At 37.5% G+C, this 19439-nt stretch overlaps 1 protein-coding gene across 4 annotated transcripts in view; it reads right to left on the bottom strand.

Moving 5' to 3' along the window:
- Positions 1–19439, bottom strand: part of Col19a1 (collagen type XIX alpha 1 chain) — a 348475-nt gene that overhangs the window by 158922 nt on the left and 170114 nt on the right. For all 4 annotated transcript variants that reach the window (XM_087567043.1, XM_087567044.1, XM_087567042.1 and 1 more), the window contains 1 exon segment: positions 694–747. In XM_087567043.1, the coding sequence (XP_087423169.1) occupies positions 694–747 (54 nt within the window).

Raw genomic sequence — 19439 nt, forward strand, 5'->3', positions numbered from 1 at the left:
TTAAAATTAATAAATAGTACTGAAATGCGAATTTCAGAGAGTCCCTAATGTCAGTTAGTAAGAACAACGATATTAATCAACCAGACTCCCTCCCCACCCCAGAGCTCCCAGGGACTAAACCACCAACCAAAGAGTACACATGGAGGGACCCATGGCTCCATCCGCATATGTAGCCGAGGATGGCATTGTCTGGTATAAAAAGGAGGAAAGGCCCTTGGTCCTGTGAAGCCTTGTTTCCCCAGTGTAAGGGAATGCCAGGGCATTGAGGTGGGAGTGGGTAGGTGGGAGTGGGAGCATCCTCATAGACAGGGGGAGGGGGTATAGGAGAAGGTGGAAGGGGATAACATTTGAAATGTAAATACATAAAATATCCAAGAAAAATAAAATTCAATAAAAAAAGAGAATGGAGACTCTGACCAAAGTCTTCTAGACCAAATTAGGGCTAACTGACTTTATACAAATAACAGTCCATACATTTGTGCTGCTGATTTTGGAAAACATGTAGACATCTCTGATTTTAACACTCTGTCAAAATCCCTAACCTTCTGTTTCTGTCTTTGGTAGTTGACAACCTATGCCCACCTGTTTGCTATTATTTATTTATTTATTTATTTATTTATTTATTTATTTATTTATCAAAAATAATTATCCTCTGCATTGGCAAACTCTACCATCTGCTTCGACTTTACTCACCCTTTGACCTTCTTTCCCAGGTGGACCTTGGGGGCCTTGTATCCCTATGGAACCCTGTGGGGAGAAAGAGGAACGCAGGTTAACACCCTAGTGCAAGTGCATCTGCCAAGAAAGAATGTAGTGATGACTGACTCTCATTTCAGTGACTAAACAAAACAAGGTGAAGTCATTCAAGCCCTTCCAAGGTCAGGCTACCAATATATTAATGATGAGAAATGGCTGTTCATTGTCCTTGGGCCTGATTCCAAAGACTGAAGGGAAGATCTGAGGCAGGTGAGAGATTTTATAAAAAGTAAAAAAAAAAAAAAAAAAAAAAAAACCTCTTATGACTTAAACCCTGTAATTGCTAAAGTACACACGTGGATAATAACCATAATTGCAAGCAGAAAAGGTAGCTTTTACATATTTAAATTCCATAAACAAAACTACAGTTTTGTTGACAGGAGTCTTGTACCTTTTTAGAAAGCGCATGATTATATCACTGGCTTTAGCTAAATCTATTTATGATATGTAGCTTTTAGTATTGTATATTATTGAATGATTTTTTTATTCTCATCAAGTGATGAAAGAAAAGTCATTTTTTCATTTAAAATTAAGATTATAAAAAAGTCCAGGAATTCCTAGGTGTTATTAATTAGAAAGTCAAGTTTCTGGAGTGTTACAGGTATTTGCTATTCCAAATATTCCTTCTCAGATTGTCAGGTTGAGACTCAGACTATATCAACCTCAGACCATATTGCTATCCCTCATCTCCAGCAATCATTAATGGTTATTCCAGATCTTTTCTATTGCTTCTTACTTCCACTTAGAACCTTCAAATGGGCTGTAGGTGGAATTTTATACTCAGCTTCACTGTTTATATTCTCCGGCTGATCTCCTCCACTTGTGTGCTTCAGACCCTTTACAATGATGATATCTAGACTTATAGATATTAACTAGCCTTAGTTAATGTATATGCAAGTCAAACAGCCAACTGCCGGTTTGACATGCCGTCTTGGATATCTACAAGTATCTCAAGTTTGGTTCAAGTACTGAGTGCAGAACCCTCCCTAACTTCTTTTCTGCAATCCCCATCATAGCCAACCATACTGCACTGTCTTATTGCTCAGCCTAGGAATCAAACTCACACCTTACACTCCCCTCTCTCAAATTCATTCTTCACATATAATTACCAAGCCTGATTGGTTTTGTTTTATTTGAATCCATTTCACTACATTCTGACTCCTTTCAGATGATCATTTCCTGCCTGGCTCACAAGTGTCCTGATGATTTTGTAACCATCAGTCTAGTCTTGAGAAAACACAGTTTTGGTCTCTCTTCTGACTTGCCTCTGAGTGGGATCTATCTTATTCAACAAGAAATGTGAGTGCTACTGGCTAAGGAAAATCAACAGTTGCTGGAGGAACAGTCTACCACAGTAAAAAAAAATGATTTAGCTTTTCTAATACTTATGAGTAACCTATTAAGTTATTATATATTAAATGCATAAAAGTATTTGATGGAAACAAGCAATATAAGTAAATCTAAACTCATTCTATGTAGAAGAAAAACAGTATTCTTTGGTGCTGTTTCTAAATTGAACTCTGAGACTCTTGGATGTTAAGCATACAATCTTCCACTGACCTACACTATTAGCCTCCCTGCACTCCTTTTTATAATATGATTTACTTCAGTTAAACACTGGATATTTTTGAGATAATCCACAACTACCTTTTATGCATATAGTCATTTATTTTTAATAGATAATAATGATTTTAAAAGGATGTAAGACAGGCAAACACAAGTTAATAGCTCAGCAATCAGGAGCTACACTTGGTTTGGACAATGTACATTCTCCTTCTGTAAAAAATACATCTGGGGGTTTCTGCCTGTGACCTGAACGGAACTGAACTTGTCCCACAGCTCTCTGTACCCAAATCCCACGGGGAAGACAGCTGGACACTCAGCAGTGTGGACAATCCTGAGAGCTCAGAGGAGACAACTACTTCTGCCCACATTCCTCACCCAAGAAGAACCTGCCTAGTGCCCTCTGAGCACAGGTACCTAGGAACAGTCAGGAGGAGGATGCTTCAGGATTCTACCTGCACTGAGAGCCAAAAATCAGTCACCAGGAGTGCTGACACAGATGAGAGCAGAGGTAAGACCAACTCTTCTGCTCCAAGTGACCCTCCTGGTGTCCTCAGGACACACAAAGGCAGAAGTTGTCTGGAACAGAACACTTCCAGTTTCTGGCTGTGACCAGAGCTCAACTGCTCCCACAGCCTTCTATACCCAAATCCTGTGGGGGTGAGAGCTGGATTCTCAGAAGTGTGGACAATCCTGAGAGCTCAGGGGAGACTGCCACATCTGCTCATATCCCTGGCCAAAGAGGAACCTGCCCAGTGCCCTCTGGATACGGGAACCTAGGAGCAGACAGAGCCAGGACTCTGCTTTATGCCTGAGCCCAGAGCTGAAAGCCAGTCACCTGGAATGCTTACACACCTGAGAACAGAGGTAAGACAAACTCTTCTGCTCCAAGTGACCCACCTTGAGGCTTCAGGACACACAAACCCAGGAGCAGCTTTCTGTTCCCAGCTGCTGCTGAAAGAAAACAGGTCTACCAGGAGTGCTGACACACAGGCTTATAGGAGGGTCAAGCCACTGTCAGAGAGAGCAAGACAAGCTAACACCAGAGATAACATGATGGCAAGAGGCAAGCTCAGGAACCTAAGCAATAGAAACCAAGACTACTTGGTATCATCAGAGCCCAGTTCTCCCACCAAAGCAAATACTGGATACCCAAACACACTGAAAAAGCAAGATTTGGATGTAAATTCACATTCTATGATGACGAAAGAGGTCTTTAAGAAGGATATAAATAACTCCCTTAAAGAAATACAGGACAACGCAAGAAAACAAGTAGAAGCCCTTAAAGAGGAAACACAAAAATCCCTTAAAGAATTATAGGAAAACACAATGAAACAGGTGAAGGAACTGAACAAAAACATCCAGTATCTAAAAATGGTAAGAGAAACAATAAAGAAAGCACAAAGGGAAACAACCCTGGAGATAGAAAACCTAGGGAAGAGATTAGGAGTCATGGATGCAAGCATCACCAACAGAATACAAGAGATAGAAGAGAGAATCTCAGGGGCAGAAGATATCATAGAAAACATTGACACAACTATCAAAGGCGTCACAATGAGAAGATCATTGTGGATAAGAGAAGGATAATAGGTATAGAAGAGAGTGAAGACTCCCAATTTAAAGGATCAATAAATATATTCAACAAAATTATAGAAGAAAACTTCCCTAACCTAAAGAAAGAGATGTCCATAAACATAAAAGAAACCTACAGAACTCCAAATAGATTGGACCAGAAAAGAAATTCCTCTCATCACATAATAGTCAAAACACCACATGCACAAAACAAAGAAAGAATAATAAAAGCAGTAAAGGAAAAAGGTCAAGTAACATATAAGGGCAGACCTATCAGAAGACTTCTCACCAGAGACAATGAAAGCCAGAAGATCTTGGGCAGATGTCATAAGCACCCCAAGAGAACAAAAAAATCCCATCCCAGGCTACTATAGCCAGCAAAATTCTCAATTAGCATAGTTGGAGAAACCAAGATATTCCATGACAAAACCAAATTTACACAATATCTTTCTACAAATTCAGTCACAAGAAAACTCCAGCACAAGAAGGGAAACTACACCATAGAAAAAGCATGAAAATAATCTTGCAATGAAACCAAAAGAAGAGAGACACACAAACATAATTCCACCTCTAACAACAAAATAACAGGAAACAACAATCACTATTCCTTAATATCTCTTAACATCAATGGACTCAATTCCCCAACAAAAAGACAGACTAACAGACTGGATATGGAAAGAGGACCCAGCATTTTGCTGCATGGAGGAAACACACTTCAGTGACAAAGATGGACATTAAGTCAGAATAAAAGGCTGGAAAACAATTTTTCTGAGCAAATGGTCCCAAGAAACAGGCTGAAGTAGCCATTCTAATATCGAATAAAATCAACATTCAACCAAAAGTTATAAAAAAAAGATAAGGAAAGACACTTCATATTCATCAAAGGAAAAAAAATTCACCAAGATGAACTCTCAATCCGAAATATTTATGCTCCAAATGGAAGGGCACCTAAATTCATAAAAGAAACTTTACTAAAGCTCAAAGAACACATCTCCTCACACAATAATAGTGGGAGATTTCAACACCCCACTCTCATCAATGGACAGATCATGGAGACAGAAACTAAATAGAGACAGAGAAACTAACAGAAGTTATGAACCTAATGGATTTAACAGATGTTTATAGAACATTCCATCCTAAAACAAAAGAATATACCTTCTTCTTGGCACCTCATGGTACCTTCTCTAAAACTGACCATATAATCAGTCACAAAACAAACCTCAACAGATACAGGAAGATAGAAATAATTCCATGCATCCTATCAGATCACCACAGACTAAGACTGGTCTTCAATAACATAATAACGACAGAAAGCGCACGTATACATGGAAGTTGCACAATGCTCTACTCAATGACAACTTGGTCAAGGAAGAAATAAAGAAAGAAATTAAAGACTTTTTAGGAATTCATTGAAAAGGAAGGCACAACATACCCAAATTTATGGGAGACAATGAAAGCAGTGCTAAGAGGAAAACTCATAGCTCTGAGTGCCTCACAAGAGAAACTGAAGAGAGCATAAATTAGCAGCTTGACATTGCATCTGAAGTCTCTAGAACAGAAAGAAGCAAATACACCCAGGAGGAGTAGAAGGCAGGAAATAATCAAACTCAGAGCTGGAATCAACCAAGTAGAAGTTCAAAAACAATTATACAAAGAATCAACAAAACCAGGAGCTAGTACTTTGAGAAAATCAGTAAGATAGATAAGCCCTTAGCCAGACTAACCAGAGGGCACAGATAGTGTTTCCAAATTAAAAAATCAGAAATGAAAAGGGAAATATAACAAGAGAATCAGAGGAATTTTAAAAAAAATCATCAGCTCCTACTACAAAACTGGGAAATCTGGATGAAAAGGACAATTTTCTTGACTGATAGGTACCAAAGTTAAATCAGGATCAGATAAACCATCTAAACAGTCCCATAACTCTTAAAGAAATTGAAGTAGTTATTAAAAATCTCCCAACCAAAAAAAAAAGCCCATGGCCAGATGGGTTTAGTGCAGAATTCTATCAGACCTTCATAGAAAACCTCTTAGAAATACTCTCCAAACTATTCCACAAAATAGAAACAGAAGGAGCGCTACCCAATTCTTTCTATGAATCCACAATTACTCTTATATCGAAACCACACAAAGACCCAACAAAGAAAGAGGACTTCAGACCAATTTCCCTCATGAATATGATCACAAAAATACTCAATAAAATTCTCACAAACCAAAATCAAGTACACATCACAATGATCATCCATCATGAACAAGTAGGTTTCATCCCAGGGATGCAGGGATGCTTCAATATACGGAAATCCATCAACGTAATCCACTATATAAACAAACAAAGATAAAAACCACATGATCATTTCATTAGATGCTGAGAAAACATTTGACAAAATTCAACACCCCTTCATGATAAATGTCCTGGAAAGATCAGGAATTCAAGGTCCATAACTAAACATAGTAAAAGCAATATATAGCAAACCAGTAACCAACTTTAAAGTAAGTGGAGAGAAACTTGAAGCAATCCCACTAAAATCAGGGACTAGACAAGGCTGACCACCCTCTCCCTACATATTTAATATAGTACTTGAAGTCCTAGCCAGAGCAATCAGACAGCAAAATGAGGTCAAAGCAATACAAATTGGAAATGAAGAAGTCAAAATATCACTATTTGCAGATGACATGATAGTATACTTAAGTGACCTCAAAAATTCCACCAAAGAACTCCTGCAGCTGGTAAACAACTTCGGCAAAGTGGCTTGATATAAAATTAACTCAAACAATCAGTAGTCTTCCTCTACTCAAAGGATAAACAGGCTGAGAAAGAAATTTGGGAAATGATACCCTTCACGATAGCCCTAAATAATATAAAATACCTTGGTGTGACTTTAACCAAGCATGTGAAGATCTGTATAAGAATTTTAAGTCTCTGAAGAAAGTAATTGAAGAAGCTCTCAGAAGATGGAAAGATCGCCCATGCTCAAAGATTGGCAGGATTAATATAGTAAAAATGGCCATTTTGCCAAAAGCAATCTACAGATTCAATGAAATCCTCATCAAAATTCCAACTCAATTCTTCATAGAGATAGAAAGAGCAGTTTGCAAACTCATTTGGAATAACAAAAATCCCAGGGTAGTGAAAACTATCTTCATTAATAAAAGAACTTTTGTAGGAATAATCACCCCTGACCTCAAGCTGTATTACAGAGCAATAGTGATAAAAACTGTATGGTATTACAGAGACAGGCAGATAGAGCAATGGAATAGAATTGAATACCCAGAAATGAACCCACACACCTATGGTCACTTGATCTTTGACCAAGGAGCTAAGAACATCCAGTGGAAAAAAAGATAGCATTTTCAACAAATGGTGCTGGTTCAATTGGAGGTCAGCATGTAGGAGAATGCAAATTGACTCATTCTTATCACCCTGTACAAAGCTTAAGTCCAAGTGGATCAAGGACCTCCACATAAAACCAGGTACACTCAAACTAGTAGAAAAAGTGGGGAAGAGCCTCAAGCCCATTGGCACTGGGCAAAATTTCCTGAACAAAACACCAATGGCTTATGCTTTAAGATCAAGAATCGACAAATGGGATCTCATAAAACTGCAAAGATTCTGTAAGGCAAAGGACACTGTGGTTAGGACAAAATGGCAACCAACAGATTGGGAAAAGATCTTTGCCAATCCTACATCTGATAGAAGGCTAATCTCCAATATATATAAAGAATTCAAGAAGTTAGACTCCAGAGAGCCAAATAACTCTATTAAGAATGGGGTACAGCCCAGTGAACTAGACTTTTGGGGGGAGGGCGGCAATGGGGGGAGGGTGGGGAGGGGAACACCCCTAAGGAAGGGGAGGGGTATGTTTGCCCGGAAACCGGGAAAGGGAATAACACTCGAAATGTATATAAGAAATACTCAAGTTAATTAAAAAAAGTAAAAAAAAATGGGGTACAGAGCTAAACAAAGAATTCTCAGCTGAGGAATATCAAATGGCTGAGAAGTACCTAAAGAAATGTTCAACATCCTTAGTCATCAGGGAAAGGCAAGTCAAAACAACCCTGAGATTCCACCTCACATAAGTCAGAACGGCTAAGATTAAAAACTCAGGTGAGGACAGATGCTCTGTGGATGTGGAGAAAGAGGAATACTCCTCCATCTTTGTTGAGATTGCAAACTGTTACAACCACTCTGGAAATCAGTCTGGAGGTTCCTCAGAAAATTGGACATTGCACTATCTAAGGACCCAGCTATACCTTTCCTTGGCATATACCCAAACAATGCTCCAACATACAACAAAGACACATGCTCCACTGTGTTCATAGTAGCTTTATTTATAATAGCCATAAGCTTGAAAGAACCCAGATGCCCTTCAACAGAGGAATGGATACAGAAAATGTGGTACATCTACACAATGGAATATTACTCAGCTATCAAAAACAATGACTACATGAAATTCATAGGCAAGTAGATGGAACTAGAAAATTTCATCCTGTTTGAGGCAACCCAGTCACAAAGAAGCACATATGGTATGCACTCACTGATAAGTGTATATTATCACCAAAGCTCAAATTACCCAAGATAAAAAATCCATAGATCACATGAAGCATCAAGAAGAAGGACAACCAAAATGTGGATGCTTCAGGCTTTCTTAAAAGGGGGAACAAAAATATTCATAGGAGGAGATATGGAGACACATTTTGGAGCAGAGACTGAAGAAATGGCCCTTCAGAGTCTGCCCTCCTTGGGGATACAGCCCGTATATATACAACCACCAAAGCTAGATAATATTGTTTAAGCCAAGAAGTACAGGCTGACTGGAGCCTGATATAGCTGTTTCCTGAGAGACTCAGCCAGAGCCTGACAAATACAGAGGTGAATGTTAGCAGCCAACCATTGAACTGAGAACAGAGTCCACATTGGAGGAATTAGAGAATAATTTTGAAGGAGCTGAATGGGTTTGCAACCCCATAAGAACAACAATACCAACAAACCAGAGCTCCCAGGGACTAAACCACCATCCAAAGACTATACATGGATTGACCCATGGCTCCAGCTGCATATGTAGCAGACGATGGTCTTGTTGGGCACCAATGGGAGGAGAAACCCTTGGTCCTGCCAAGGCTAGACCCCCCCCAGTGTAGGGGAATGTCAAGGGAGGGAGGCCAGAAGGGGAGTCGTTGGGAAGGGAAAACACACTTATAGAAGAAGGGGAAGGAGATGGGATAGGAGGTTTATGGCCAAGGAACCGGGAAATGGAATAACATTTGGAATGTAAATATAAAATATTCAATAATAATAAAAAAATAAATGCAGGTGGAAGCCTGAGATTCTCACCACCAAGTACTCCTTACGCCCAGCCCTCTCCGAACAATACACATAACCACACACTGGCAATGATAATCTCGCCTGAACTCAGCTACAGGCATATTCTACTTTAAACCGCAGAAGACATTTTTCTTTCCCTTAATGACCTAAAGTACAGAGACATTCTATTCATTCACATTCTCGTTTTGTCCTTAGTACAAGGATAGAAGTGATGTAGCCTTAAGTATTAGAGTACATGTGGTGTTAGGCAAAGTATGTCCCCTGAACACACTTTTAGTAAGGATCCTCTATCTACCTTCTGTGTCTGTGAAGAATTGGGCATGCATATGTTTACAGAGTCTAAGCCTGTCAATCAAAACTGAGGGATGGGGCTGGGGATTTAGCTCAGTGGTAGAGCGCTTACCTAGGAAGCGCAAGGCCCTGGGTTCAGTCCCCAGCTCCGAAAAAAAGAACCAAAAAAAAAAAAAAAAAACTGAGAGTTGCCGGTGCTATTCTCACTCGTGACCAAATCCTTCTTGAATCCCAATCAGGACCTTTGAGGACCTTCCCTCACGTGGTCTGCTGCCATGCCTGATGGCACATTTCTTAATGACCTGTATGGTCACTTTGCTTTGAATAATATCCCCTTCCTACTCTACAATTGTGTGAGCCATTATTCAGTTCTGTGGACTAAGAGGCCTGTTGGTTCATGTTTGGAAACACCTAGCCCAAATCCCAACCAGCGGTAACATACGCATACCTACAAGACCTTGCCGTCTGAACGTTTAGTTTTTAACAAAAAGTGATCAATGTGTTTTAAATACATTCATGTAGCTTTAATTTGACAACCCCTTAAAATTCCATATAAATAAATTGCAACAGAGTTTTGAACTTAGTACAAAATTTTTGCAAATGTTGCTAATGAACAAATACACTGGGGTTCTTCACCATAAGTGATTGAGTGAAAGCATAATCTATCACTTTCATTATTTTATCTGATTTAGGAAAAATAATGTTATAGAATCATGGTGAATCTGTAGTTTACTAGCCTAGGCAGGAATAAATCTTGGGGACTGAGGAATTGATCAATTTTGCCTGTGATTTAAAAAGCACTTACAAAATGATACACAAGCAAGGAAAGTTGGGTAATTAGGCTAACCAGAAGATGACAAAACCCTGTCTGTAAGCAAACCAAATGTTGAAATTAAAATTTAGCTATATTAATTACAGTGTAATTACAGAGATATGCTATTTTATATAAGACTGACATAATCTTGAATCTAGATTAAGCACTTCTCTTTGCCCTCAGGGAAAAAACTACTGTACTTCATGCATAGTGAAGACAATACACAATATTTTTTTGTATTCATCCAAATGCAGAAAACTCCCTCAATGTTTTTAAACATGAGTTCTAAAACACACACACACACACACACACACACACACACACACACACAAACACAAACACACACACACAAACTGTCATCAAATGAGTGTGCTTAATCTTGGAAATATAATTAAAACTCTATTCCCTTACAAGTAAGGAAAATTATATTTTAAAGTCTGTATAATGTAAAACAGTACATTTTGTTCAGAATGAGCTCAACATATTATGAAATACAAGAGGTTTTTGTGTAAAGGTCTATCTGAGAGGATAATGGTACGTTAGCCCTGAAGTGTGTCTCGGAGTCATAAGCTTCGCTCCCACTTCACTTTTGCTAAGGGAAGTAGCCAGATAACAGATTAATTAGATACCAGTAAGTTCTATTCAATTTTTAGCAAATAACTTATTAAAATCACCCATGACACCTTATATTTAATCTCAGTCATGCTCCCCAAATGTTCACAAATTTTGCTTCTGACTTACTGTCTGGCTATGAAACTCAGGATTCACATTGCTATGTGTGTGTTGCCCTACCATGGAGAAACCTTTTCTGCAGAGCACTTTATACTGCGTTACAGAACGCTAGTTGAAATTTATAAGGAAAACTAATTTTAATATTGACAGGTGTAAAATTGATCCATCAATTACACACACACACACACACACACACACATGCATGTAGACACACACACAAATGAACACACACATATACTTTCAAACTGAGAAATTATAATTCGAGGATATTATTATTTACAGTTCTTCAAGCCTATACTCTTTCCACTTAGTAAGATCAGGCAATGAATTTATTCATCACTTACTATGACAATGAGAGCTCTGCCTAACCTGTGGGTTGCCTGAATTCAATGTGAGAATTCAGCACTTGGTTCAAAACCACTCTGCTATTCTGTCTTACTCAGCTTTGTAAATAACATTCTGTATTTACTGTGATTAACCTTTCTCTTGATTATGAGTTCTAAAGGATAGAATGTATTATATATTCTATTTCCACCTGCCTTACAGAAGATTCTCAAAAAAACACATTGCAGCGAAAATCAAAAGGAAGAAAACTTTGGCAGAGAGCAATGTTTGGTGATAATAGTGGGGACAAAACTCTCTGCACATAAAATTATTATAATTTTCATCCCTTGGTTTTAGTAGTACATTAGAGAACTAATTTTTCTCTTTCATCTCCCCTTTAATTTAGATTATCCTCCAGAAGTTGCTGGTAAGACTCTATTGCTGGAAGCTCTTTATGTTTGAGTCTTAGAATATGGGGAAATCTAGTTGGTGCAACAACAGATCTCTCCCTCTCTTTCTGTTTCTGTCTCTCTGTTTCTGTCTCTCTGTCTCTCTGTCTCTCTGTCTTTCTGTTTCTCTCTGAATTAAAGCCTGCCCCATTTGTATTCTACAAATGGGTCAACTCCTAAACTTTAAAGACTTCTCATCATGCATACAGATTGTCATATCTCTCAACTCTCATCAGAGAAGCTCGTTTTTGTAATTATGGTAATAAACACAGAGACTCAAAACAAGTCAGTGCAGGAAATAACCAATGTGGAATGCCCAGGCCTGAGTAGGACATCAGTATCACACCCTCTTCTCCCAATGCTCAAGGATCATCACAAAGGAAGGAAGGCTGAGAAGATTTTTAAGAGTCAAAGGAAGTAGATGACTACAGTGAAGTGTGGTTTGCTGGACAACAGGACAGATGCACATACGACCTAGTACCAGTCACTATATGCACAAGACCTGTACATGATCAAGCCATACAAAATCCAGCATGCAGGCGGTCGTGGGGAGGATGTCCACCCCTGGCTGAAGAGGTTTTGGCCCTCTGTGGCTGCTGGGAGCGGAAGAGTCATCTTTCTTTTTTCTTTTTTCCTTTCCTCGAAATGGCAACATTAAATTGACTCAGTGCCTTTTTGTTTTGTTTTGTTTTGTTTTGTCTTTTTGGTTTTTTGTTTTTTTTAAAAACACATGGATTTAGAGATACAATAAACAGGACAAAAAAGTGGGTGGAAGGGGATGAGGGGTTGACTTGATCAAATAAATGCATTGTACGAATGTGTAATACAAAATTCCAAAATAATGAAATTATTATTATTGTGTATCAAGGAGGTATGTGACCTGACCCATGTGTGGAGGTCAGAAGATAGTTGTACCCATGAAGGCTAGAAGGAGGAGATCATCCTGGAGCTGGAATTGAAGGTGGTTGTGAACCACTCAACATGGCTACCAACTCAGGTTCTCTACAGGGGCAGTAAGCACTTCGTAGCTCTGAACCATCTTTCTGCTTCCAGTGACTCCTTTTTGGACTCAATTTTAATTCAGGTCTCTCTTTCTCTTTGGCCAATTTAGGCAAAGATTTGTTAACTTTGCCTATGCTTTCAAAGAAATAACTATGGTTCATTATTTCTTTGCACTATTCTAAGGCTTTCCATTAAATGACATCTTGGTCTTTCTTCCTTGTCATGAACGATGGGTTGGCTTTTCCTTGCTTTTCTGAAACCACATAGTGTAACAGTCTTAATTTATTTATGTGAAAGCTCTGTAAATTTTTAAATGGAAACATTTATGCCTATAAGAATTGTAATTTTTGACTTCTAAATATCTGTACATTAACTCTTTCCCACTTTTCCTCTATTCTAGGAATTAAAAAATCCCCCCATAATCATTTAATGGTAACACTGCTTAATCTCCATGTGTTTACATAGTTTCTAAAATTGTCTTTTTCTAATGATTTCTCATTTCATTCTATTACCGTTTGATAAATAAAGATTATTTCGACACACTGTTACATTTGTAAAGGCTTGTTTTATGGTCTAAACTGTAGTCCGTTTTGGATCGAGTCCCAGGGTCTCAGATGAATGACTCTTGTGCAGCTGTTGGACAGAACATTCCGTTAATGCTTGTGACGTTCATTTGATCTGTTACGTGGCTTAACACAGAAGATCCTTTGCTGAAATTTGTTTGGATAGCTATTGGCGGAAGTTGGATATTGAAATCACTCAATATTATTGCGTCTGGAACTGTCTGCCCTTCTGTGTCCAGTAGCACTTGATTTAGGCAGGCTGGGTATATGAGTGTTTGGCATATATGGATTTGCAATCCTATTTTCTTAATAGAGTAAGAAACTTAACTCCCTTCCTCGTTCTGAAGTGATCATTGGACTGATGTCTAAGTCCGTCTGATGATTTATTTATTAATGAATCACATGACTAAATCTCATCTCTATTACTAAACTTAGTAAAATCTTTGATCACTTCTTCATGGTATTGTGTATATGCTTCAGAGTAATAACTGTTTGGACACAAGATACATTTATATACTTTCTGTATATTCTCTGTGATTTAATTTGGTAAGTAGTGCCTATCCCTTTAGTCTATTTTTTTCTATTTATTTACTCTGTTATAAAAATACAACAGCTAGTTTTTTTCTATAATGTTACAGACTTACTCTTGTGAAAGAGACTCTTGAGATTGGACTTAGCATTTGCATGATCTAAATATCTATATTGACATTCACTGTCAATAGAGTTCTGGATATTAAAAATGTTGACAAAAATGGAATTCCTAAGACTGCTATATCTTTTGGCTAGAAACAAAAATATGCAAAATGCGGTATTAGCCAGCTTACGCATTTCAAGTTCCAGTGAGTAGCTATTACAATGTGTTACAGCTCTCAGGACAATTGGCTGATTATTTAAGACACAGTAGGGCTTATCATTATAGAAGCTGGTGTAAATATTTAGCTGAGAAATTACTTAGCGTTAAGTGGCTTAGAACATCATTTTGAAATGTTTAGCAAGTGTAGCAGATGTTTAGTAAAGTTAATAGGATAGATTAATTGCATTGAACACATTTTCACTTATGAAAGAAGCAAGATATGTTCATAACTTCTCAATCAATGAGAGGAGCTGAATTAAATCAAAGGGGTTTTCTTTTTGAAGTATTATCTACACCCCTTGCCAGGAATGCCAAAGTGCATATGATGCCTATTAACCACTTTGATAAAATGTTACGTCAAAAGTATACTTTAAGTGTTATGATTATTGTGTTATAATGTGCTTCATATGCCTGAAACATAAAATTAAGCAGCATCTGCACACATTTCAAAATGCTACTCGGGTTTTATTTTTCAACTAGAATACATACTATTAAAATTGAGAGCAGTTTATCAGTCAATGTGAATAATTCTTGTCATTAGTATGAAAACAAGAACAAATTTTTCTAAATTACATGTGTTGAAGTGAATTTTTTTCTTCTAAGTTTAGTTGATACTTTAAAAAATTAGTGATCTTTTTGATAGGTGATCTGTTTATTCAAGACAAAGTGACTACAGAAAAGCATACATGATATATAGTCCAATCACAGGAAATGGTTACATATTAGTTATGTAAAGTGAAATAAAATTATATTAATGATTCAAAGGAATCATTAGTTTATATTGTATTCAAGAATTAAAAGGACACATAGAATATGTGTTAAAAATGAATTCTATGTTTATATTCAAAAGTCTATGGTTTTATTACAAGTAGTTTTCAGTGCATACTAAATGTCTCTAAAATGTCAGTGTCTCTAAAATGAAGAATAGCATAGCCCCTTACACAAATTAAAAAGCCCTGTAAATAGCATTCCCAGTAACAAGAACATGAAATCAGGTTTTTTTTGTATTCTATGGCTTCTGGAACATTTCTGCTGAAATTTTAGTATGTGTGGTAGAGATTGGATTATCAGCTTCTGTAAGTAAGTTTCCTACCTGAATGACCAACTGTTTCCTACCATCAACCATATAAAAGACAGCAGTCACGTGTACTGCTTTCAAAAATGTAGCAATTCAAATAAGCCCCAGAAGCTTCAGAAACAACCCATGTGAGTGACAACCCTCCCGTGGTTTCAGAGGTACAGATTTCCAAAGTGCCCTCAGCTTATATTTAGGTGGATTCAGAAAACACAATCTTTTATGCTGTAAATTCTGAAAAGGCTATTCTTAGTTGTTATTGATACATTTGATAAAACTAGGAATTCTATAGCTTAAAAAAAATAGAACTTGGCTTTGAATTTGGAAATAGAGACATCTATATGGCCCACGACCATCCATCGAACACTGATGTTTGTCTTACTGTATGGCTTGAGTGTGGTCTATCCATCCTCAATTCCCTCTCTGTGTGAGCATTATCCAGCACTGCACCCCGAATCTATTAGGTATGAATGGATGAATGGCTACTCAGATTCTAATTCTTTAGACAACTCAAGTATTTCTGTGGTAAGGATCAGTGAGAACACAGATTGCCATAGACACAGAAAATCCAACTTAGATAACTACATGATTTCATCAACAAATCCCACTTGATGTCAAAATAATGCAAACTGGTTTTTGCTTCCTGTGGGATAAGGATGCAAGTAGATACTGGTCTCCCACTTGCAGCTTCCCCTTCATTACAGGAAGAATATAATGTGCATTCTTTAATCTGTCTCCTACTGCTGAGAATTTCTTTTTAAAGTATTAAAGAAAAATAGGATAACACAAAGAAATTAAAGTATCTATGCAGATTAAGAAACAGGACCTATGAAATTAGTTTAAATAGCCGTCTGTGGAGCTGGAGTGATAGCTCGGTTGGTAAGATACTTGCTTTGCAAACAAGAGGACAGAAGTTCTACCCCAGCTCCCATATAAAGTCCAGGCATTATTGCCTATATTTAGGATTATCTTAATTCAATTCATTAAAATGTCCCTAGGCATGGTGTCACATACCCATAATTATGGCACGCAGAAGTTGAAGACAAGAGTATTGTGAATTCATGAACAAAGCAAGACCCTCTCTCAAGCAAACAATTATCCTGTTATCCTAATTTTCTTAATTACCCTATTCTGAGTACTAGAATCTCAGGACTGGGAAGACAGGGAGTAGGATCCGGGGAACTCCCAGCCCAGTCATTATAGCTCTGAGAGAGACTTTGAACCAAAACACAAGTTGGATGAATTCCGAGAAAGGACACCTAAGGTTGATATCTTTGAACGCATGCATACATTTATGTATCTGCCTGCATACACACACTTATTGCATAGGCCAACACATATAAATGAATAAATACATTTAAATACCAAGCATAGCTTTGCATTGGTAATAACTTTTTAATTCACTATTATTTATTTATTTCATACATGTTGCTATGGTGGTAATTTCACCTTTGAATTTTTCTTAACTATTCAAAGACTTCTTTTATTATTCATGCATATTTGTGTTTGGGCATGCATGTGAGCACATGGGCACAGGTGACTGGAAGGCCCAAAGGTGTCAGATCTACCTAGAGTTACAGTTCGTTATAAGTTATGATGTGAGTGGTATGGATGCTTGGGTCCTGTGAAAGAACCTCAAGTGCTCTTAACCACTGAACATCCTTTCTGGCCCTGGGCTAACATAAATGCTATTTATATTTATTTATGTTGACCCTACCTAATGAAAGAAATCACTTGACGGCAACTAACTCAATGATCTGTTGACAAAACTATTAGGCTATAGTCTGTTATATCCACTTGTACCATCTGTTTCAATGACATAGGTGAGGAGACTATGGCCACTTCAACAATTCTCCCTTTATTTCATTTTTATTTTCATGTGTTTGTGTGTGTGTGTGTGTGTGTGTGTGTGTGTGTGTGTGTGTGTGTGTGTGTGCGTTTCCATGAGACAGGGTCTTGCTATGTTTAAAGCTGGTCTTGAACTCACAACATCATGACTCATGACAAGTTCCCTTCTAATTAATCTAATTAGGATAATGGCCTGGGGTTTGGGGTTAGTTTTTTCATACATCACTGGCTGCATAAAGACTGTACTCAGAGATAATAATTTAGACATATGCTGCTTTTGAGAATCTTCAAAGAACTGGTTATGTGGTAGAAAATTAGTTTAACTAACTAACTCTTGTTAATTAGAGCTTTGCAGAACAAGTGACTGGACCACATCGAACACTCTGAAATTTCAGAATTAAAGTGAAATTAGTACTGAGACATTCACTCCATGTGAGAAGCCTCCCTACATATTACAGGTGATGGTGCAGGTGGTTTAAACTATGTCAAGATGAGTAGGTTGCAAGTGTTTATAGTGATAAAAACCAATCATTTAAGAGAAGAAAAGTGTTTTGTGCTATATTAGACAGATTTTAAAATGTATTGACACATTTGAAGATGTATTCCCTTTTATCTTCTGTCTATGGCCCACTTCCTTTCTGCCGAAGGAAACCATGTTCCCAGGGTTAGGATTATAATAAAGAGGAGAGATGATTAAATAAAGATAATGGGATAATCTATGTTTGCCTTTTATAACAAAGAAAGGGTTGTGAATCAACCTAGGACAGTAGTTTGGAAAGTGATCCTTGTAAAATAAGAGTTTTTCTAAAAGCAACATGCTTCCTTCCTGTATCTCAGAGTATGTGCTCCTGTATCCTCTGGTAAATTATGAGTCGCCTGGTGCAGAAGGAGGTACAAGGTAGTTATAACCTATCAGAGAGCATACATGTAGAAAATGTCTTTTCCTTGTGTTTCCTTATATAAAGATCCAAAAGGATGGGACAAGCCATTGTTCTTGCTTTACCCTCTTCTGAAGAAATGAAGAGGACCAGAAATCCAAAGAGAAGTTAAACTGTTTCATAGCAAAATCTTTAATTCTGACGGAACTATTTTTAAGTCTGCAGCAAAAACTCTCACTCAAGTATGTGAGTAGAAAATAAAGTCCAAGACTACTAAGTCCTAAGAAAATGTCGTACATTTCATATTTTTTGCATAATTTGTTCAAAGATACATCTACACAAAGGAAGACATAAAAACAAAGCAGGGCGATAACAATGAAAAGAAGCAGCAGGGAATCAATGCCAACCAGCAAAACAATACCCAAGTAATAAACAAAGAAACACCAGCAAACAACTGCCAATCAACCAGCCAACCAAAAGCAAACAGGCAAAACAACAAAACAAACAAGAACAAATAAACACCACCAAAATGAACAGCAATCAACCAACCAAAACCAAGCAAACAAAACAACCAAACAACAAACCAACTAACCAACCAACCCAGAAACATCAGCAAACAACAACCAATCAACAAACCAAAACCAAGCAAACAAAACAACAAAAACAATAGAACAACAAACAAACAAACAAACAAACAGAAACAAGGTGGTTGACAGATGAGTTACCACGGTAGCCTAGAAAGCTAACCATGAATAGAGACAAAGACCTGAGTTCCAGGAAACAAGAGATGGTGACCAGTGGGGATGAGATGGGAAACAGTCACAGGAAAACAGGACAAGAACACTAGGAGACAGTAAAAACAAGAAACTATTCAATCAAGACAATTTATACTACTTGACTCTGTAAATCACACACTCATGAACAAGTAAGTATCTCAAAAACAAAAATAGCACTGCCACTCTTCCCTCTTCCCTCAAGCTGCATGTCTATGTCCTTTCTAGTGTCTGCACAAGGCTGTGGATGAGGGAGGCCAATGTGAATTTTTTTGTGATAGTGTCAAATTGTCAACCCCACAGAGACTATATTCAACATACTTCTCTTAGAATGTGTGTATGTGTTTTAATGAATTTTTGGTGTTTTAAACCATCTATGAAGGGTTTTAGTTTCTTCCTCTTATGAATGAACATAGGTACCTTTAAGAGCCACCTTACATTTAAAGAACCAACTTATTCTTTATCTTCTAAGAACGGAGTTCACATCATTAACTAATTTATTTAAATTGCTTTTGACTTTCGATTGGCTTACAAGAGTATTTCTGTACCTTAGAAAATTTAATTCCTTATTATAAATAATGAACACTTTCCACTTGACAATTTCATAGTATGTCTTTTAGAAA

This window comes from Rattus norvegicus, chromosome 9 (genome assembly GCF_021556685.1).
Source record: "Rattus norvegicus strain SHRSP/BbbUtx chromosome 9, alternate assembly SHRSP_T2T, whole genome shotgun sequence".
Taxonomy (NCBI): Eukaryota; Metazoa; Chordata; class Mammalia; order Rodentia; family Muridae; genus Rattus; species Rattus norvegicus.